We start from the raw sequence: 23,312 nt of genomic DNA, 5'->3' as shown, positions 1-23,312 counted from the left end.
TGGATTAAAAGCAAGAAGTCCAGAGGGCCCTTTTAATCACCCGTTTCTGGCATCGAATGCTGGGCACTGTGCTAAACTTTCAAGATGCCTGAGTGTGGGTTTAGGGAGTGGAGTGGCTTTAACCAGATCTGCAAAGGGCAGACCCAACCTGGGTTATGACCTCCCTGGTCCACTCTTCCTTGAGCAAGAACTTTTATAGGAGACATAATAGAGCATAGGTAGCTTAATGAGGTGAGGAATGGGCCAGAAACTGTCCTAGCTTGTGCTAATAATTCCTGATCTATAGCGGCTGTCTCCAAGGAGCCTGAAGCACCGCTCAGACATTATCTCATTAATCCTCCCTAAACCCCCATGGGGTAGGCAAGTGGCAGGCATTCCTCTTGCTCTCAGGATCAGAGAGAATGGGGCCCTTATGCGACTTGCCCAAGGTCATACAGGGTGGCAAAGCCTAGCATATAATTTATTGCTTTTAACTCTTGAGCCTATGGTTTCCTCCGCTCCCTATCCCCCTTCCCCTGCTATCAACAGACTACGCAGGAATATTTTCATCAAGTGGCCCTTCCTGGGTTGGAAACTTACCAGGGCAATTACTGAGCAGCAGTGATGGAGTGAAGTGAATCTGTACCTTACAGGTGTTTGCTACTGAGTCCTCAGGGAACCCAAGGCAGCCTTCCCCTCCCTGGGGGCTCTTGCCCACTCTGGATTTGTCACTGGTGTCCTGCCTTCATGCATTCCTTTGATGGGTTTCTTGCTTGGTTACATGGCCTTGGGGATGTTGAATGGGGGTAGTTCCAGTTCCACCGCTGCCCCTTAGATGGATCCTCCTGTTTTCACTCTGTTCATGGTGGCATTGGGCCCCTGACTAGGGCCCTTTCCCTCTTGGCCGGCAGGCCCTGATTTACCCATCAACCTTGGAATCCTAATTTATTAAATATATTGGCTTGTGCCATCTCGCTCGGGTGGTGCGGACACCACCCCTGATTTACGGATGAGGAAACTGGACCTCGGGGCTGTGTTCTCATCACACCATGCCACCAATGGTAATTAGAGTGTTCCTGAACTATTGTTTTTTTCTTTTGTAACTTGTCCTTTATTTGCATCACTCTTTAATAAGAGCTTTACTGAAATATAATTCATAGACCATACAGTTCACCTATGGTGAGTGTACATTTCAGTGGGTTTCATTGTATGCACACAGTTGTCCACCATCACCACCATCTCAGAAAGAAACCCTGTATCTCCCTCTCCTCCTATTCCATTACCCTCGAGCCTTAAGCAGCTGCTAAGATATCTGTTTTCTGTCTCTATAGATTTCCCTATTCTGGACTTCCGTATGAATAGAGTAATATAAGATGTGGACTTTTGTGACTGGTTTCTTTCACTTAGCATAGTGTGTTCAAGGTTCCTCTGTGTTGTAGCATGCATCAGTATTCTGTTCCTTTTAATGGCCAAATAATAAGGGCGCCTGGGTGGCTTAGTCGGTTGAGCATCCGACTTTGGCTCAGGTCTTGATCTTACAGTCCATGAGTTCAAGCCCCATGTTGGGCTCTGTGCCGACAGCTCAGAGCTTGGAGCCTGCTTCAGATTCTGTCTCCCTCTCTCTCTGCCCCTCCCCCACTCATGCTCTGCCTCTCTCTCCAAAAAAAAAAAAAAAACAAAAACAACAACAACAACAACAAAAAAACACAACATAATGGCCAAATAATATTCCACCGTATGGGGAGACCACATTTTGTTCACCACTTCATCTGCTGATGCACATTTGGGTTACTTACACCTTTAGGCTATTATAAATAATGTTACTGTAAACATTCATGTGCAAGTTTTTGTGTGGACTTACGTTTTCATTTCTCTTGGGTGTACTGCTAGGAGGGGAGTTGCTAGGTCAAATGGTACCTCTATGTTTAATTGTCTGAGGAACTGCGAGACTGTTTTAAAAGCAGCTTTATCATTTTACATTCTTACCAGCAGTGGATGAAAGTTCTGATTTGTCCACATCCTAGCAGCACTTGTTATTTTCTGTCTTTTTAATCACAGCCATCCTAGTGGATATGAAATGGTATCTCATTGTGGTTTTGATTTGTATTTCCTTGATGGCTAATGATGTTGAGCAGCTTTTCATGTGCTAATTAGAGTTTGCATATCTTTTTTTGGAGAAATATCTATTCAGATCCTTTGCCCATTTTTTAAAAGTTTATTTGAGAGAGAGAGAGCATGCACACAAGTGGGGAGAGGGGCAGAGAGAGAGAGAGAGAGATCAAGAATCCCAAGCAGGCCCTGCACTGTCATCACGGATCCCTATGTGGGGGTTGAACTCACCAACCGTGAGATGATGACTGAGCTGAAGTCTCATGCTTAACTAACTGAGCCACCCAGGCACCGCTTTTGCTCATTTTTTAATTGGATAATTTGTCTTTTTATCAATTGATTTGTCAGAGTTCTTTCTATATTCTAGTCCCTTGTCAGATACATGATTTGCACATATTTTCTTCCATTCTGTGAGTTGTCTTTTCACATTCTTGATGGTGTCTTTTTTTTTTTTTAATTTTTTTTTCAACGTTTTTTATTTATTTTTGGGACAGAGAGAGACAGAGCATGAACGGGGGAGGGGCAGAGAGAGAGGGAGACACAGAATCGGAAACAGGCTCCAGGCTCTGAGCCATCAGCCCAGAGCCCGACGCGGGGCTCGAACTCACGGACCGCGAGATCGTGACCTGGCTGAAGTCGGACGCGTAACCAACTGCGCCACCCAGGCGCCCCAATGGTGTCTTTTGCAGTATAAATGGTTTTAATATTATTGGAAGTCCAGTTGATCTATTTCTTTGGTTGCTTGTGCTTTTGGTGTCATGACTTTTGGCTCACTTTCCACTTGCCAAGCACATAGACCCACCTGGTATCTAATCCTCAGGAATACATCCATGATGGGCATGATCAGCACTGCCCTTTGGAGGGGGGAACAAGCCTCAGAGGTTCTGTGACTCTTCCAAGGCTGCACAGATGTTAAGTGGCAGCGCGGGGATCCACCCTGGCCCCCTTAAAGCCCATGTCGGATACACAGTTCCATGGTGACGTCAGCGTAGAATGACAGGCTCTGCTCTGGGCTAGACACCGAAGTGCCTGCTCTTAGAAACTGGGTTAAGGGGCGCCAGTGTGCCTCAGTTGGTTAAGCATCCGACTTCGGCTCATGTCATGATCTCATGGTTTGTGAGTTCGAGTTCCACATGGGGCTCTGTGCTGACACCTTGGAGCCTGGAACCTGCTTCGGATTCTGTCTCCCTCTCTCTCTGCACCTCCCCCGCTCACACACTTTCTCTCTCTCTCTCTCTCTCTCTCTCTCTCAAATAAACATTTAAAAAAATAAAAAAACAAAACAAAACCTGGATTAAGAATCTCCTCAGAACAGTTGCTTGGCAAGTGTTGAATTATTCTTCCCATTTTACTTTCTATGTTTTTCCAATTAAAGACAACTTCTGAATAAAAATGAGCTTCGAATCTTGATTGGGAAGTAATGAACCTGCCCCTCAAAGGCCTGCCTTTCTTTGCATTCAAAAAACTCAAGAGTACAGCAAGCTGGGCTTATTCCATCCATTGGTTCCTTGTAAGAAATTCCTCAAATGTCAGGAGTTATGGTCTTTATTTTATAAAGAATGCCTGATTTGCACTTACTTTATTGTAATGTTCGGCGGCATGTTTTTGTCTGCCCATTCTTTGTGTGTCAGAGAGAAAGGAAAGGGATTATTATGGTGTAACCTCGTAAAGTGTTTCTGTGATCAGGTGTTCCTCTTGAGCAAGCCGGACATACTAGGATAACCAGAGCTAAACTGCTATGTTTCCGTTGATCAGAACAGTGTGTTTTGTTGGTTCCACCCTGCAAGCTGGTTTGCAACACCTTTCTCTTGTGTTTCCTTGCCGATCACTCGTAGGCAGCCTGTGCTTCCCGTGGTAGCTAGCACACGCTCAACGGTGCCTGGCTTTCCAGCTCCTACAGAGTACTTTCTTGAGAGTGTGCTCAGTCCTGCTGGACCAGCCCATTGGAGGCATGTTGTGGTGGGAAAGCACAGGCCTGCTTGAGGCTGCATCACTACCTGGAACAGTCATTTGTTACTTTGAAACTGTGTTACCCATAGAGCTGATTTAAAGGAAAAAGCCTCCATGAGCTTCGAATTTCAGTCACCTGTTATGCCAGTGTATGCATGTACATTTTAGAATTTTTTTCAAACTGCCGATCAAACAGCAGTACAGCAAGGGAGGGCCTAGATCTTAACTGTCTTTTCCTGCCCGATGTCCAACACAGTGTCAGTGCCCAGCAAATGTTGGTTTAAATGAATACTGTACTGGAATCCAAACAAGGAAAATCTCCCACTGTCCTTCCTCTCTAATGACAATGACCCACTAAGGTCTATTTATTCATTTTGAGAGAGAGTCCATGAGTGTGTGCGCACACACGAATTGGGGGTGGGGAGTGGGAGGGGAGAGAGAGAGAGAGAGAGAGCCAGAGAGAATCCCAAGCAGGCTCTGGGCTGTTGGTGCAGTCAGATGCGGGATTTGATCTCAGAAACTGTGAGGTCATGCATGACCTGAGCTGAAATCTAGAGTTCGTTGCTTAATTGACTGAGTCACCCATGCATCCCTGCCCCATCAACTTTTTTTTTTAGGGGAGGGGGCACAAATGAGCAAGGGAGAGAGAGAGAGAAAGAGAGACAGAGAAATCCCACGAGGGGCAGAGAGAGGGAGATGGGGAGAGAAAGAGCGGGGCTTGTGTTCACCAGAAGCGGGGCTCGAGCTCACGAATTGTGAGCTTATGACCTGAGCCGAAATCAGAGGCTTAACCGGCTGACCCACCCAGATGCCCCCACCAACTTTTTTTTTTAATGTTTATTTATTCTTGAGAGAGAGAGTGTGTGTGCAGGGAAAGGACAGAGAGAGACAGAGACAGAGACAGAGACAGAGGCTCCGAACCAGGCTCTGTGCTGACAGCAGAGAGCCTGATGTGGGGCTTCAACTCACGAACTGCAAGATCATGACCTGAGCCGAAGTGCGACGCTTAACTGACTGATCCACCCAGGCGCCCCTGCCCACCAACTTTTTACACTCTTTGTTTGCTTTCAGTTTTTGCCCATCAGCAGGTGGTACTTTTCAATAGGCATCATTTTGCACATAAACCTTTCTCAGATTTAACATGGTACTTTTTATACTGTGTTCTCTTCATCATTATCTTCTTGTGATGACATAATAGCCCATAAATTATGCACGTTGTTTTGCTTGATTATATAGTATGGTCAGTAATGGCACTTTGTTTTTTCTAAGTTTTCACAGTTTGGAGGAGGACCGTTTTAAGATTTTATTATATAAAATTTCTTTGCTTTAGATTACGTCCTCAGGATCTTTTCTAAAAAGGGAGTTCTGGGGGAAAGAAGGACCTAAGGAGCTTGAGCTTTGTTGCATTTGCTAGACCAATGCTCCCCAGATTGAGCCGAGAAACAGTGTGGCCAGATGTGTTCATAATCATCTTTCCATACAGCCTCCCTCAGTGGGGTTTAGCAATGATTTACTTTGATCCTGCTGTGTATTAATCAGCAGTGAGATTGATGGTTTTTCTATTCTTTACTATAGACTACATTTATCCCTTAACTCTGTCATTTCATTCCTTTCTGTTTTATCTTTATTCTGCTGCTGATCATATGGGGAAGTTTTAAAAATACATTGTTCTTTCGGTCCACTTGATTGCCCATCTACCTTGTTAATTGTCCTAAAGGAATTGTCCTAACTCCTGCAGCCTCATCATTTCTCAGAATAATTTATGATAGCCAGACTGAACCTTTCTCTACATTGCTACCTACCTGCCCACAGAATTTATTAAATGATTCCTTTATATATCCTGATGTTACTTACAGTTTGTGTTATGTTAAGATCTCATGAAAAACTTAAATGTGTTTTTGGAATTTCTTTTCCACTTGTTTTATTCTTGTAGTTTCAGACTGGTATCATATAGTCTTAATGATTTGTTGTTTTGTAGTATTTTATTCTATTCTATTTATTTTTATTTTTTAAGCAGGCTCCATGCCCAATGTGGGTATTGAACTCGTAGCCAAGAGTTGCATGCTCTACTGAGTTAGCCAGGTGCCCCTATGGTGTTCTTTTTAAATCTGAAGAATGAGAATACCACTTTTACCCTTTCCTCTCCAACATCTTTCCTCTTGGTTTGTTAACTCTGGTGTCTGTAAGCACCTAATCCTTACCTTTTTATAATAAGAACGATCAAAGGGTGCCTGGCTGGCTCAGTCGGTAGATCAGGCGACTTGATCTCAGGATTGTGAGTTTGAGCCCCATGTTGGGTGCAGAGATTACTTAAAAATAAAATCTTTAAGGGGCGCCTTGGTGGCTCAGTCAGTTAAGCCTCTGACTTCGGCACAGGTCACATGATCTCGCGGTTCGGGATTCAAGCCCTGCATAGGGCTGTCTCCTGTCAGCACAGAGCCTGCTTCAGATCCTCTTGTCTCCCTCGCTCACTGCCTCTCTCTCTCTCTCTCTCTCTCTCTCTCTCTCTCTCTCTCAAAAATAAGTAAACATTAAAAAATAAAACCTTAAAAAATAAAATATTAAAAAAATCAAGTGTCCTTTATTACATTGCCTTGCAATTTGAAGTAAAACTATGTCAGTGAATTTCTGTGTAGAGATTAATACTTGTCATCTGATGGCCATATGAGTCACCTCCAGTCACTTTAAGAATGGTTATAGAGGGGCACCTGGCTGGCTCAGTCGGTAGAACGTGCGACTCTTGATCTCGGGGGTCATGAGGTTGAGCCCCACATTGGGTGTGGAGATTACTTATAAAAAAATGAAAAAACATTAAAACCAAATGAGTGGAGGTAGAATTATCTTTTGCTTAACGTTTTCAGGTGCTTTTCTATGGTCTATTAGATACTTTTTTAAAATTTTAACTAATGAAACATCTCCTTACTTAGTTGAAATTGGAAATAGAAGTTCTGAGTAGAGGTTTGTAAAATCAGACATGAGATATGTACACAAGGCCGTACCTAAGTTTCAACGTAATTATCTGACAGTGAAATTCCAGGGGATGCAGGATATTTAAGTGAGAAAGTGGACATGGAATATGTGGAATTGAGATACTTGTTGCTTAATCCGTCTTCCTACAAGCAACTTCTCAGTTATTCTTTTGGTATAGTGGAGCCTGCTAGGATAGAGGCTGTTCTTGGTTTTTCTCTACAAAATGACACCCACTGCAAAAGACTTCAGCTTAGTGTTCCTGACAGCCAGAGGCCTCAGCAAACAAGTGCTAGCTTAAAAAAATTTTTTATATGTTTTTTAAATTTATTTTGAGAGAGAGACAGAGTGTGAGCAGGGGAGGGGCAGAGAGAGAGGGAGTCACAGAATCCGAAATAGGCTCTAGGCTCTGCGCTTTCAGCACAGAGCCCAGCACAGGGCTCGAACCCATGAACCGCCCAATCATGACCTGAGCTGAAGTCAGACACTTACCCGACTGAGCCACCCAGGCGCCCTGAGGAGTGCTGGTTTAATCCTCAGGCAGCTCCCATTTGGAAGTTCCAGCAAACAGCAGAAATAGCCTTCTGTGTCTGCAGCAGGTTTCTGTCCTCATTGCCATGACCAAATGGCAGTGGAGGGTCGGGGGAGGGGGGAGCTATATTCAGGTACTTCTAGATTCTAGATGCAGACAAAGGTTTAAACTGGGTTTGTTCAAAAAGCAAAGAGAGTTGTATGTTTCTTTGTTCATAGAAGAGAAAAAAATAATCCCTATGATTCAAGAGAAAAACGTGTGGGGCTATCCTTTTCCATTCCTTCACATACATTATACGTCTTGATTCTGGCCACCACACCTTTTAAGAGAAGGTCTAGGGGCCATTGTTTCAGGTAAACCTCTGTACCACAGTGACACCCTACCCTGGCCGGCAGTGGCAAAAGGGACAAAAGGAAGGAAGTTTCCCTTTTAAGTCCCCAGGAATTTTTTTTTGATGAGATAATATTACAGAATGAAATGTCTCTCCTGCTATTAGTTCAGTGCTTGGCTCCTGTGTAACAGTAACCCACTTAGAAGCAGGCGGTGCTTTTGAAGTTATTTTAAACTTTGAGCGGAGCATAGAGATATTGTAACCCTGGATAAGAGCACCACCAGCCACGGTTTCAGTTTTGTCCTTTCAAATGTGTGGAAAGTGCACCAGTATATCTCAAGGATTTTGTACTGAAAGCTTCTTAAAGAGCTGGTCTTGGTTCAAAGCTTGGCTTGATGTCCCGTACTCAAGGGAACATAGTTCTGTTCCTCCGGATATTTAACCTTGTCTGGCACAGTCTTTTGGCTTTGAAGTTCCCATAGATTCTTTGTCCATTAACGAAACAGGGACACCGTGATAGTCAACCTCGTCGGGCGCTGAGAAATTTGAAGAAGGTCCATCTTCATATTTCAACATAAAACCAGATGTTTGGTACCCGGCACCAATGATGGTCCGGTATATACATTGTTTGTTGGTAGTCATTTTACTGAAGCAGCTCCTTGTTTGGAAACGCAAGTAGGATATTCACGGTCTCCTCCAGAGATCATTAGAAGATCTTTGTGTGTCTGGGAGAAGATTGGGGCTTCTCAGAACAATCACCCTGGTGATTGTGTCTGCCATCTCTGTAACACCCAAACCCACGTCACATCTGGTGCCACCTGGGAGTTATTTTTGGTTGTGGGGGTGGTGAAGGTTGCTGGTTCTCCCTCTCTCCCTGAGTCATCCCTGTGCTGTGTTCCCAGCCATCCTCAGCCCAGGCTCTGGATGGCTCCCAGAGCAGCCGATCTAGACAGTCTCCCTCCACGTGCCCACTGTCTCTGTAGGATGCCTCCGGGGTCTTTCTTGGGCTGAACATAATGCTTCCCCGTAGGACCTATAGAATCTGTTGGAACACCTGGAGGAAGGGACTTGTGTCCAGCAGTGCATGAAGTTTTTAATCAAAATAAAACATGTATATGTTTATAAAAAGGCAATGAGTTACTTCAAGGCTTATAATAAAGAGCGTTCAGGGGCGCCTGAGCAGCCCAGTTGATTAAGCATCCGACTCTTGATTTTAGCTCAGGTCATGATCTCACGGAAGCACAAAATCAAGCTCTGCACTGACGACGGCATGGAGCCTGCTTGGGATTCTCTCTTTTCTGTCTTTGCCCCCCATCCCCCCGGCCACCGCTCACGCTCATGCTCTTTTTCTCTCAAAATAAATAAATGGATAAACATTAAAAAAAAAAAAGTTCTATTTCACCCTTTGCCATCCCTGATTGCTATTCCCAGGGGCAATTATTTTAAATTATTTAGTGGTTTCTTCTGCTATTCATCTCTGAATATTTCTAAATATCTGTGAATTATTTCTAAATAACATGCTTATAACTGCTACTTCATACTTTTAGTCCATTAAGCTTTTTTTTTTTTTTACTTCCTATTATGGAAAGTGAAGATTTTGTTCTTTTCCCCCACCTCCCTTCCCTCCATCTGCCCCCCTCCCCTCATCACATATCTATATTTTCCAAGGTAGTTGTATCACAGTTATTGTTTATATCAGGGTTTATATTATTACGGCTATCACTCTTTTCAGCAGGGCCATGCAGGCCGTACCCTGCTTATGGTTTACAATTCTGGTGTAACTTTTAAAGTACTCTCTGAGGTTAATAATCGTCCCACCCTGCCCCATTACTGGAGTTTGCTATATGATTATCACTTTTCTTTTTTTAATGTTTGTTTATTTATTTATTTATTTATTTATTTATTTATTTTTTGAGAGAGACACAGTACGAGCAGGGGAAGAGCAGAGAGAGAGGGAGACACAGAATCTGAGGCAGGCTCCAGTCTCTGAACTGTCAGCACAGAGCCCGACGCAGGGCTGAAACTCATGAACTGTGAGACCATGACCTGAGCTGAAGTCGGACGCTCAACCAACTGAGCCACCCAGATGCCCCTGATTATCACTTATAATTAATTCTCTTATTAGTACTGTCAGGCCCATTGGGTAATAAATCAGGTTTTTGTTTTCTTTGGGTGGGGGGAGGCTCTCCTGCAGCTGGTCCAGTCTCAACTGGTCGCCCAGCCGACTGGTTATGGCCATCATCCTGGGGATGCCATTCTCTGTTTCTCCTCTTTGTTGGATTCCCTGAGCCCTGGATCCCATGCCTGGCTGGTCTTTGGTGTATTCTCCTGTTCTGTTGGAGCTGACAGGACTTATGAAATCAGATGCAGTTGGGAAAGTGTAAAGTTTGCCTTTTGAGGGGGGCACATCCTCTCTTCTTCTTTCCCCTCCACTGCCCTTATAAAGCGCTGTCATGCACCTGCCTGGGTGAAGGGCCGCCGTGTTGTGTTCTCTGTGTACAGACAGCCTTGGCCGCCTCTGCATGCCTGGCTGCTGTGGTCCCATGGCAGAACCAAGAAGGAGCAGCCTTTGCTCCCATGCCATTGCCCGTGAATCTTTTTTGTCCCAAGGATGTCTTTGGTGACTTGGAAATCAGTGACTGTAAGAGCCAGGTTGTTTGAAGTTCATGCAGCATTTGATTAAACTCTGACCTGTTTGCTCTGGTCCCTCACTTAGCTGAGCAGAGACCCAAGCATCGAAAACAAAGCATGAGGCATGGCATCAGGCCTGCCTCCAGCCAAATGCTATTCTGACAGCAGTCGTTTATTGAGTACCTGTTGAGCACAATGCTCTGGGTGGGGTGAAAGGGACGACCCTAGGAAGATGCTCCTTCTGGAAGCAGGTGCCTGTCTCAGAGGGGAGGCTGAAAGAACTGTGGTAAGCACCAAACAAAGCATTTGGGGACATGGAGGTAGAAGCAACTATCTGTATTGGTGCATTCAAGAAAGCTCCATGGAAGGGGTGGCATTGAAGCTCGTCTTGAAGGACAGAGTATTCTAGGCAAAGGCATAAAGCACAAGCAAACAAGACCAGTCTAGAGGAAGTGAAGACAGAGAGGGCTTTTCCACTGATAGAGCATCTACTATGTTACTGAGGTTATATGTTTTATCTCCTTTAATCCTTACAGCACCTTGTTAGGGCAGACAATACTGTCCCCATTTTACAGATGAGAAAATTGAGGTTTATAGAAACTGAGTCATCTGCCCAAGTTGATGTGCCTCTTCAGAGGCAGGAATGAGGTTTAAACACAAGGTTGCCTGATTCCAAAGCTCTCATTCTTTCCATCCCCAAACACTCCTTGAAACAAAATCAGGAGTAAGAGCAAAAACCATAATAATGCCGTGTTCCTAATAATATGGAACCTCACATAAAGGATTAACTGGGCATTTTCCTTCAACTGACTTAAGCAAGGACGTCGAGCATCCCCAAATTGTTGTTCTGATAGCACGAGGCCAAAGTTACCACACAGGACACGATTTCTTTTAGTTTTATACTTTAATCGTAGCTGGTTAGTTATTTGCACTGCTCTTCTGTGGATCCATCCCAGGAACTTTGCTTGTCTTCTCTCTAGGTCCAGGCCGTTCTTCCCTTTCTGTGGCATTCTCTGCCTAGTGGGGTCTTGGTCACGTTCCACTCTGGGTTTCCCAGTCCATTTGATTTTTTCTTTATGTTTTTATTAGCAAGTCTTTCTGATGTCCCTGAGTTCTTACACACAATCAGGCATTTTCAACCTTCTTAAAAATATTAAGGCAAAAATGATCAGGTAAACCCCATACATCCAAACATTTTCAGAAAATAAACTCAGAAATGCCTGTAATTTTTAAATGCTCATGTTCCGCATTAGGTTCAAAACTGACATGCTCGAACATCATTCATTGAAGTATCCTAAGATTACTTTCGAATGATTAGCGGTCAGAAGGGGACACAGGTTTTGTATGTAGTCACTGCCTGTATATCACTCACTGGTGTCAGCATGTATGAGTTAACAAGCCTGGATTTTATGTGATGGTTGTCTGGAGTGGTAGTGGCATTTGTCTGAATCTTCAGGAGACTGTGTGCATTTCATACGTAGGAGGCCCTCGTTCAATGCAGATGACTAATCTAATATAGGACTTGGGGATCTTTTTAAATCAGGGCCTAATATTTCTTAGTAAGTAGTGGAAAGAAATTCTTTAACTGGGGCTTTATCTTGAAAAATAAAACAGAAAATAATAGTTTGTTTTTTAACTTAAGTTAAATTATAATTGCTGCTACGTATTGATTTCTGGGTGTAAACAGAGTGAATCCCATATGGGCAGTGTTGGGATATTTTCAGCAAAATTGTATGAGAGTGTGGATGTGGCATCTTTCTCTTATGTTTGACTTCAGCAACAGGATTATCAAAAGTAATTCCAAAAATATTAGAGAACTCTCTTACTTTTTGCAAAGTTCTGTCATAATTCTTTGATCATTCTCTGCAGAAGCTCTCTCGTGTATTTCTCCTTTAATCTTTCACTAGGTTGTTTGCCATTGGCTTTGAGTGGAATCCTGTTATTGACTAATAAGGCTTTTATGGGCTCCATTATATTCTGCATCAGCTGCTGATTTGCACTTCTGGTTTGCAACTTACTTACCATGCCTAGTCACTGTATCATCTGATGTTCTAACAATTAGCAAGCCGTTGCCGTTAAGGATTAAATAAGATAAAATGCATAAACATAGCAGCATAGTAAATATAAATACTTAATTATGAGAAAACCCTCTCCTTTGCTTTTCCCAGACTTGGTGTATTTGTTTGCATTTTATGCCTTTGCCTAGAATATTCTACCCTTTGAGACAGGTCAGTTCACAGATGAATGTTTTCATGTTACAGCGACTTGTGCTTCCCTATAAAACTTTCTGCTGAGCTCATAACTTGGAACCCTTAGAAAAAGAGCCGTAGGATGTAAATGGTTGGAGATCTGGGGTGGCAGGCATTTCCAGAAGCTGATATTGTCATCAGGGATGAACCGACAGAGACCTGAGTCATACAATATTTAGCAGATGGGGTAAAGAGGCCAGTTACACAGGAGACACGGCTGAGGTTGAATTCAGAGGCTCAGTACTTGGGCACCTAGAAGTGTAAACTGGAATAAGGAACTCAGGAGAGAAGACGCCGAGGGTGGAGCTGGGAAGGTGGCAGAGTTGGTGAGGTCGGTTTTCAATCTTCTGAGATGTGATTTTGGAGCCCTCTTTCCCTCCACAGAGAAATAAACAACCCGTGCCAAGGGATTGTGCCCACTGGCGCTTTAGAAAAATTCCTTTTGGTTTTGGAGCCTTTGATCCGTGTTCAGAAGTCAACACCTTGACAAGGCTGCCATTTGGAGCTAACAGTTCCCGCAGTGTCAGTGGAAGATTTGATTGGGGGCATCTTAGAGGAGGATGGAGAGTGTGACTGCAGAGGAAGGAGAGAGCGCCTGGCGTGCCGCGTGGCCCCGGGGCGCAGGGCCTGACAGCCTCCAGGGGACCCGGACCAGCGGGTGTGTTTGAGGCTTACATCGTTCAGATTTCTGCATGCCTGAGGGCACTCTTGACATGCCTCTCCTTCGCCACAGCATAGCGGTCTGGTCATGGCTGCTCCCTTCGCACCATGGCTGCAGGGGTGGGGGGGGGGGTAGGCTTGGGCATCTCCTACTTCTGCCTTTCCCATTCCCCATCCTCCTCCTCTTCCTCTCTTCCTCTTCTCCCTAGCTGCCCTTGACTGTCCCTCCATTCTTTCCACCACACCCCCTACTCTTTGCGTCGTGGGTGTTCAGCATTTGAGGACGTGGAGATTTGCCTTGAATCACGTGGGCTTTAGGTTTCTTCTCTGGTGCATGTATGTGTTCTTCCTAACTTAGCATTTCTCAGAATGTGTCCTGTGAAACAGTGTGATAGGAGTATACACACAACATTGGCTTATAATCAAAGGGTAGGAAGTGCTGGTTTTTGCAAAGGTTAAAAACCTTTTGTTTTTCAGGGGCTCCTGGGTGCCTCGGTCGGTTAAGGGTCCCAACTCTTGATTTCAGCTCAGGTCACGATCTCACAGTTGGTGAGTTCGACAGAGCCCGCTTGGGGTTCTCTCTCTCTTCCAGGCTGTCTTCTGTCTCTTTCTCTCAAAATAAAAAATAAACTTAAAAAAAAAAAAGACACCTTTTGTTTTTCAAAACCTTAGGCCTCCGCAGAGCTTTAGTTGCCAAAAGTATATCCTGACTCCCCATGGGGTGTTTCTCAGTGTCAGTTACTTGTACAAGAACCTGTTTTTAATCTCTCAGGGCTAGTATTCTGCAGGACATGGTTTCCAGAAGGGCTGCTGTAATTGGCTTAGGCTCTGGAAGAGTAGAAACCACATTGTCCTCCACTGTGGATCCCCATGTTAGCTGAGTACAGCCATTTCTGAGTAAACTCTTGAGACATTTTTTTAAGACTTTTTTATTGTTGGGGCACCTCGGTGGCTCAGTCGGTTAAGCATCTGACTTGGGCTCCGGTCATGATCTCACGGTTCATGGGTTTGAGTCCTGTGTCGGGTTCTGTGCTGACAGCTCAGAGCCTGGAGCCTGTTTCAGATTCTGTGTGTCTCTCTCTCTGTCCCTGCCCCTCCCCCACTTATGCTGTCTCTTTCTGTCTTAAAAATAAACATTAAAAATTTTTTTTAACTTCTTTATTGTTGGAAAAATTTCTATAAAATTCACCATTTAAACCATTTTAAAGTATATAGTTGAGAGGCATTTAGTCCATTCACAGTGTTGTGCATCCATCACCATCCTCTGATTCCAGAACATTTTCATGATCCCAAAAGGAAACCCTGGACCCATTAAGCAGTCACTCCCCATTTCTCCCTCCCTCAGCCCTAGCAACCACAAACCTGCTTTCCATTTCTATGGATTTGCCTATTCTGGACATTTCCTATCGGTGGAATCAGATACAAGGTCTTAGACGTGCATGATACCTCTTCCCCTCCCCCCCCCACTCCCCCCCACCAGTGTAGTTCTTCATCATTGGCCAAACCTCATTCGTGTGTAAGTAACAGAAAGCAGCTCTCCATCTGGAAACCTCCAAGTCCTGTGGCCAGGTTAAAAATATCCTGGAATACTGTGGAAAAGGGTCAGTGGTGCAGTTGCCATGGCCATGAAATGGCCTGGGATTTCAGGAAGCTGGCTCGAGCCAGGCTGGGAGCCCTTTTGTGGCGGTGGAAGTGACAGGCTGTTGGCACAGTTGGATTTAACACCCTCACCCCTCCTCTCTCTCCCATCAGAGGTCTTCACTTCAGGCCACTCATCTTTTAATAACCACCAAACATGTCAGAGTGGGCTGGGCTCTTCGGGGAATCTTCATATGCCTTTCGGGCAAGATCTTCCAGCCCGAGGACTCATGCAAAAATTGGATGTCCTGGGGCTGTCTGTTTCATGTGTTGCAATTCCCAGGGGATGGGTCATTCCTCACCCACTAGAGAGATAGCTACTGGCCACCCCCTTGTAGCACCCTGTGCTCACTGGCCTTATGGGCTCGTGAAACCCCCACCTGTCGCTCCATTGAATTGCCAAGATTCTCTCGTCTCTGGGCTGCACCCTTCACTCCTCCACTCCTGATGCCCCTCGAGGCCGGGCACACCACTTCCAGAAGAAACCATTGTCAGTGTGCCACTCTTCTGCCCAAGGAACCTGTGGTATTGTCTTCGTGTCCAAACACCTTTCCAGTTTTTGAGTGTGTTTCTTTCCTTCTTGGTGTAGACCATGACCCTTCAGACTCATCAGACTGGTCTTGTTCCTCTTCCCCCTAGAGCCTTTAGCTCTGCCTCCCCAGGCTTGGAACACCAGCCTGCTCTCTCCTTTTTTCCTTGACCAATCTGACTCTTCCTTGAAGCTTAGCTCGCAGCTCAGCGGCACAGGCACAGGGCTTCCCCGAACATTCCAGCAACTCTTGCTGCCCACACTACATTCATGTTGCAACTCTACTAGCGAAGAATTTAGAACGGGCAACATTTTCCCCTAAAGATTTTATCACTTAGTCTTTCTCCCCTAGTCAGATGACTAGCTCTTGGAGGAAGGGACAGTAAAGTTAAGCAAGTAGAGTGGGAAGGCACCAGGCTGTGAATCTGAGGGCCAGGTCACCTGTGGGTATGGCCACTTGCTGGCTCTCTTGTCTTGGAAAAGCTACTTACCTTGAACTTCTGTTCTCATCTATAAAATGAGTGGGGGCGGGGAGTAAAGAGAGTGTTTTAGTTTCCTATTTGCTGCTATAACAAGTTACTATAAACTTAGTGGCTTAAAGCAACACAAATGTATTCCCTTGAATTCTGGAGGTCAGAAGTTGAAAGTGGATCTGTACGCAGCATTCCTCCAGGAGGCTCTTGGGAGAATCTGTTTCTTGTCTTTTCCAGCTTTTGGAGGCCAGCTTTGGAGGATATCATTCTGTCAACCACAGTGGATTCTTAGGTCTCTCTTGTGTCTCTAACATGCCACGAATCTGAAGACACGTTTCTTCCAGTTATTTAGAGTTTAGCGCTGTACTAGACTCATTAATTTCTTGATAAGTTAGTTTATCCATGAGGATTTCCTCCTCTCAGATTGTTACTGGGGATTCCAGGGCCTATTGAAACTCAATAATAGAAAGAACTGTGAGCACAAACTTCAGGATTGTTTTGTTTTTAGACTCCCACTGACTGCACTTTGCTAGCGAAAATGTGACGATGCTTCTCTTCTTTTTTTTTTTTGATTTTCTGCTTTGCCCATTTTGAGAAAAGGCTCAAAGGATTTCATCTGTTTCCCAATAGCCAGGGGTAGCCTTTTAAACAGCTTGTTAATTATACTGGTGATTCTGCTGTATGTCCAGTGGTCTTTCCATAAACTCCTGAATGTGTTTCCAGGTCCTTTTGCATAACTTGAAGTAGATGTGTCGTTAAGGTCTAGAAGCCAAACAGACAAGGATACTAACCTAGATAATCTCATCTGTAATTGCTACTTAATGTTATGATATTTCACAGAAATTTAGATTGGTATGTATATGGGAGGTATGCTATTTTTCTTTGCCTGCATTCCATTGGGTGATGTCCGCCTTGGGTAACCACCCCTTACAAAGCAGTGAGAAAGCGGGGAGCCTGGCTGGCTCAGTCCAAGGAACATGTGACTTGTGATTTGGGGGTCATGGGTTCATGCCCCACATTGGGTGTAAAGATTTCTTAAATAAATACATAAACCTAAAAAAAAAAAAAACAAAACCAGCAGTGAGAAATCATCCATAAAATCAACACCCTCCTCCACCCCCCAGTTAAGAGTTGAGGTTACTTTTGACTGTTGAGTCGAAGACATTTACAGTGTGAGTCAAGCATGTCTGTGGCCTGTGTATTGAAGCTTTCTTTCTATTTTGCTTTCTAGATGCACCCCTTGGGCCTATGTAATAACAATGACGAAGAGGACTTGTATGAATATGGCTGGGTAGGAGTAGTGAAGCTGGAACAGCCAGAACTGGACCCAAAACCATGCCTCACTGTCCTGGGCAAGGTAAGCGCCAGGCCCTTTGAATCTCTCTGATTCCGACTGGTGTTCTCTGCTCTCCCATTTCATCAGTTCCTCACATAGGTGGTTACAGAGAAGAGCCATCCCAGCACAGCCGTCTCTCCCAGCTGACCCGTGTGGGGATAAGGACTAAGACATGTCCTGTGGCAGCCCACCATGGTGCTTCCAAGCTTGGACTGTGACGGAGCCTGCCAGCCTCAGAGTCGGCTCCACCTCTTGTCCACTCTGTGACTTTAGGCAAGTCACTTCCCCTCCAGGAGTCTCAGCTTCATATCTGTGTAATGGTTTCATAATAGAGATTCACACTACCTTATACCCTTGGGGACAGAGGTGTCAGAACTCTGAGATTTGGGGAATTTAGAAAGGTGTTAAGGCTGTACATACTTTATATTAAGTAACCCCCAGGAGATCTGGGGCACTCCTTCATCATTAAACACCTCCATATTTGTGTAGCAACCTGTATGGATATTCACATTAAGCGGGATAACTAAAATCTCGTGTTAGTTCAGGGCAACTTTGCCTCTAAATGAGTTCAGGTTCATTAAGTTTTGCTGCCAAGTAAGTTCTGGAAAAACTCCTGGGTTTTTAGAGCTTTTTTGGTTTCAGAATGGCAGACGGCAATTATGGTCCTATATTAGAACTTACCTCAGAGGATGGTTAGGAGGAGAGATGAGATACAAACGGCCAGCAGAGTAAGCTTTCAAAACATTTTTGCTGCCATTGGTTGCTGCCATCCCATTTAGAAGCACGAAATGAGAGACTCATTAGCCAAGAAGGTCAGCTTTATCTCCGGCTGCAATGTGAAGATAGAAAGAAATTGATCGTGGGAAAACTATCCATCAATGATCTTAAAATATGACAGATGGCCATCTGTTTTAAACTGGATCATTTTGTTAAAGGGAAAGGTTTGAAGAAAGTTATTAGAATTCTAGTTAGAGGAAAGGCGGTATCTCCTAAGGATAGTGTTACTGCCTGAATATTTTTTTATAATCTCAGAAGGTGCTGTTTAGGTGCCATGGGGAGACAGCTGGGGGGCAGGGGAAAAAAACGTCCTGATTCCTGACCTCTTGATGATCCAGGCAGGAGAAGAGAGATGGTTTTGATGCAGGGTATTTTCGGGGGAGCCTTTTCCAGACTCCAAGATGCCCCAGGCAGTGTCTCATGAAAGGCTTTCGGTCCAGGAGACCATTATGGGTCTAAGCTAGGATTTTCATGCCCCTCTTGTCTTCTGAATAGCTTCTTGAGCACTTGTCAAGTTCTCCTGCCCTTTTATAAGGGTGGGAGGAGGCGGGGGGAACAACCCAGGAATTATTACCTGTCTGGTTTACAGTTCATGAAGTCAAATCAAGGTGTTTTAGGTGACCCAGGCCCTGATACTTCATCGTTTAAATAGTCGGCCAGAGCTGCTTAATGATGCTAGGAGAGCCGCGATCCCTTTGAGAATACTGTAGTGTTTTCCTAGGAGAAATGCCAGCTACATCCAAAGGTTAGGAACACTGCTTTCCTTGTGGGCAGAACACTTCTCCTATAATATTTTCTCCTACACTTAAGCTGCTGCTATGCAGGGCCCAGCAGCTTGACTTAATTTGTTTTGCTCCAGCCCAGTGGAGCTCTGCCTTTGCATCTGTTGTGTCTACAAGTGGGTTGGAACAGTGCTCCCAGGGACACCCCATTGTTCTTCGATGGCTCAGTGCTGTTGAAGTCACTTGGAGAACCCGCTTGTTACCTTCTCCACCTAGAACAACCATGTAGTGGTTTTACTTGAAGAGGTTTGTATGGTTTGGCCTGCTGGCCTGTGAAGCCAGGGGGAATAAAAACCCTAGACATATATTGAATCATTAAGTACTTCTCGGGTTTATTCATTCACCAAATATTTATTGAATGCCGGGGCCCCGAAGCTAAGTGTGTGGTTCTACCTGCTTGCAAGCAACAGCCCTCCCTCCCCCCGCCACGTCTCTGGTTGGAAAGGCTGTGTGGTGGCCAGGCAGTATTTACACGTGGTTAGTTCCCGAAATTTGACTTAGCACCTGAATAAAATCATTAGCAAAAACGCTTGGGCCAGACAAAGCAAGACAGTTTCGCATTTGTTTAGAGCCTGGGTCTGTAAGGAGGTGTGATGACTCATTCATCTCTCTCTCTCTCTCTCTCTCTCTCTCTCTTTCCCTCCCTTTTTTTTTTTCTTTCTACCTTCCTTCCTTCCTCTCTCTTTTCACTTCTCATTTAAAAAAAATTTTTTACTGTTTGGTTTTTTTTGAGAGGGAGAGAGACAGAACGCGAGCAGGGCGGGGACAGAGAGAGAAGGAGACACAGAATCTGAAGCAGGCTCTAGGCTCCGAGCTGTCAGCACAGAGCCCGACATGAAGCTCGAACTCACAAACTGAGATCATGACCTGAGCTGAATGAAGTCGGACACTTAACCGACTGAGCTACCCAGGCTCCCCTTTTCATTTCTTATTTTATTTTATTTTATTTTATTTTATTTTATTTTATTTTATTTTATTCTATTCTATTCTATTCTATTCTATTTTATTTTATTTTATTTTATTTATTTTATTTTATTTATTTTATTTATTTTTTAAATGTTTATTTTTGAGAGATAGACACAGAGTGCAAGCAGGAGAGGGGCAGAGACAGAGAAGGAGACACGGAATTCGAAGCAGGCTCCAGGCTCCAAGCTGTCAGCACAGAGGCCAGCGCGGGGCTCAAACTGGGGAATGGCGAGATCATGACCTGAACCAAGGTCGGACACTTAACTGACTGAGCCACCCAGGTGCCCCTTCATTTCTCATTTTAAAGTGTAGTTGTTCTCAGATTCCCTTTTATTATCTTTGCTAACTGTGCCCTTTTTTTTTTTTTTTTTTAATCCCCAAGGGCAGTAGCAAGGGACTAGGATAAAGAAAAGCACAGTGATCCTCATGGGCAGCCCTGTCTCCTGCAGATAGCATGCTTTTCTCTCATTTCTTTGCTCTCAGTGGCTATGGCAAGAAGGCGGTGGGCAGTGGAGAGAAGCACAAAAGGAAGAGATTACAGCCAAGTCAACATGGGGGTGGGAGGAGGGACTCCTCCATATAGATGTTGAGACTTGCTGAAAACCATAGAAGGGAGGACTGTGTCAGGCACTCGGAAGAGCCTGTGGGAGAACAGGGGAGGGCCAGACACAGACCCCTCTCCCTCCCTCAGCCCTTACCCTCATCACCTACCCGCCCACAGAAAATGCCATAGGGCGAAATGTTGAAACAAGAGAGGAATGTCCTAAATTAAAAACCTGTAAATGCCTCTCCAGGAGTTCAAATAAAGTTTCATTTTAAAAGCAAAAGACATAAACTCATCACCTTGGTTTATTACTGAATGCTTTTGAACTCCTCAGAAGGGAACACTATAAACTCATGAGCGAAAAATGATTTATGATCTTCTCCTTATAATCTTTTCAGTTCTGCAGGAGGCAGGGCAGACAGTGGGATCAGCTAGGGAGGTAGAGTTGGGGTGAGAGGGAGCCCCCCACAAGGATGTAGCCAGCCGGGGCACCAGGCCAGGCCCTGCATCACACCAGACCCAGAACAAATCTCTAGGCTTTCTGGGCCTTTCTCTTTCACTTTGTGTTAAGAGGCTGTTATGGGCTCCTTATTCTTCTAATATTTTGAGCTTCTGTGTCATTTAAAATCTCTTCCCTTGAGATTCTAGTTCAGGGAGGTTCTCTTTGCAGCATTGAAGGGCAGACTCGGTTTTTAAAATAGAATAAAATTGACATTTCTGAGCAACTTACTACTAAAAGTAAGGGTCTTCAGCCGTCCCCACAGTACAGGAATCTATGCTCATCCCCTGGGCATTTTAAGCCTTCAGTTCAAACAGTGTTTATTAAACATCTTCTGGGACTGGCAAGAATTTTGAAGGTTGACTTTACCAGCTTCAGTTCCTATGATCCATCCACGTAACTGAGGGTCTCATGGCAGGAACACAGAGGATGTGTTGGAGTTTCTAACAAAGCCCGCCTGGCCCAGATTCCATAAATGGAGACAGAATGAACCTCTCCTCCCCCTCATCCCACCTTGCACTGGACTCTTACGGAGGGTTTTGAAAGACAGGACAGTCAACAGGCATGGACCAGCTCTTTCTGGTACTTAGGAGGACAGCGTGAGGAAATTATGAATCGAGACAAGAAAGGCAGGGAGTTCCGGGTCAAAGAGACCTAGCTCTAGCAGAGCCACCTCAGAGAGGTCACCTCAGTTCTGGGGCCCTTATGCTTGGGGCTCGTGCCTGAGGAGAACATAAAAGCAGCCATCGTGTGTTAGGTGCTGGCTCAGCGCTAGGTAGGAGCTTTCTCTGCAGCATCTTTCGTTTTCAGACTGGCTCTGAGATCGTGTCCAGATTCCCGTTTTACCATGAGGAAATCAAGTCCCCGAGACATTCTCTACATAACATAAGAGCAAACAGCTCCCAAGTCGCTGACCTGAGATCTGAGATAAAGACTGTTCTGCTGCCTCACCTATGTTAGTTTCTCCCCTTTGCCCCCTTTTGTCTTCACCAATTTGTAGCTAAAAATCGATGCTTTTCAGGAGTCGCTGGCTTAGTTAGGACTGTTGGTTCCACTTAACAGAGACCCAGCTTGAGCTGCGTTTAGCCAAAAGGGGATTTACTCTTGAGGCTCCTGGGTGGCTGCTGCTCTTCTAGAATAGCTGACTCTGGGCTCAGTGCCAGTGGCCCCTCCCCAGGTCTTCTGTATATATCTGCTTTTATTCCTCTCTCTCTCTCTCTCTCTCTCTCTCTCCCCCTCTCTCCCTCTCCCTCCCTCCCTCCCTCCCTCTCCCTCTCTCTCCCTCCCTCCCTCCCTCCCTCTCCCTCCCTCTCTCTCCCTCCCTCCCTCCCTCTCTCTCTCCACCTGCTTGGTAGGAGACATAGCCCCCCAATATCCCTGTGTCTGACACTTTCTTGTTTTCAAGCCTACAGGATTCTAGAAAAAAGATTTGTCAGCCCATTGTGGACCAGGTGGTCACTTTTAGTCTGGTCGGATGTGATCTGGGGCTGGGAACACACAGAACTTAGCTTCCTGCCCAGCCATGTGTGGGGGGTTAGAGGATGAAGTGTTCTCCAGAAGACAGCTGGTGGGGGACAGTGCTAGGCTACCATCCCTAAGCAGCCCCCTGTAGTCGCCAAGTCATGTATGGGATCGTTAGCTGGTAGGTGATGTCCTCAATTTATCCTCAGTCATTCAGAGAAACACCAGTTGGAAGGGACTTCTCTGGTCCATGTGTACCATGAAGAGTTCATTCTTCTTGCCCTGAGCTGACAGCCAATCCCTGGTATAGATAGTAATGATGAGGAGGAGCGAGTCTATGGGGCTGGAAGTGGCAGATGGGTTTTAGAGAGAGGGGCTGTGTGAGACAGGGAGAGATGGGGGAACAACCTCCAAGAACAGGGCAGAAAGAAAGGAAGCAAAGAAGTTCTTCAAGGGGCATTGAAAGTTGCTGGGGAAGGAATAGGCTTTCAGGTTAAGGAGTTTAGTCTTTATTCCCCAGGCTGGTTGGAGGCAGAAGGATCAGGGTGGTGCCCAGACATCAGTTCTCATAAATGCTTTGGTGAGATTCAAGCCAGTGACATTGCTGAGGACACTTCGTGTTTGCCTTCACATTTCCCCAGTCTGTTGGCAGTGTGTATAGAAAAAGGAAGCATTATATCCCTGAAGTGATGGAGCATAGTCCCACCATGGCTGATGACCACTTCTGCTGGGTCCTGGGGGAAAAGCAAACCGTGCATGACGTAATGCCTGTTATAGAGGATCCAGGAGCAATTGAGGACAGAGACCAAATCCTTCTTTGTACATGGGGCTCTGCCCAGGAAAAATTCTTACTTATCCTTCTTGCTTTTTTTTTTTTTTTTTAATTTACATTTATTTTT

General features: G+C 45.0%; 1 protein-coding gene across 1 annotated transcript in view; it reads left to right on the top strand.

The window, feature by feature from the left end:
- ZNRF3 (zinc and ring finger 3) overlaps positions 1–23,312 on the top strand; it is a 154,064-nt gene that overhangs the window by 77,413 nt on the left and 53,339 nt on the right. The window contains exon 2 of the mRNA XM_047088289.1: positions 17,280–17,405. Coding sequence (XP_046944245.1) covers positions 17,280–17,405 — 126 coding nt within the window. The remainder of the gene's footprint in view (positions 1–17,279; positions 17,406–23,312) is intronic.

Source organism: Lynx rufus, unplaced genomic scaffold, assembly GCF_022079265.1.
Source record: "Lynx rufus isolate CCGP_SWC_20201006 ecotype Redwood Valley unplaced genomic scaffold, mLynRuf1.p SCAF_24, whole genome shotgun sequence".
In the NCBI taxonomy this organism is placed as follows: Eukaryota; Metazoa; Chordata; class Mammalia; order Carnivora; family Felidae; genus Lynx; species Lynx rufus.
The sequence above is the reverse complement of the archived record's forward strand: the minus strand, read 5'-3'. Positions and strand labels throughout refer to the sequence as shown.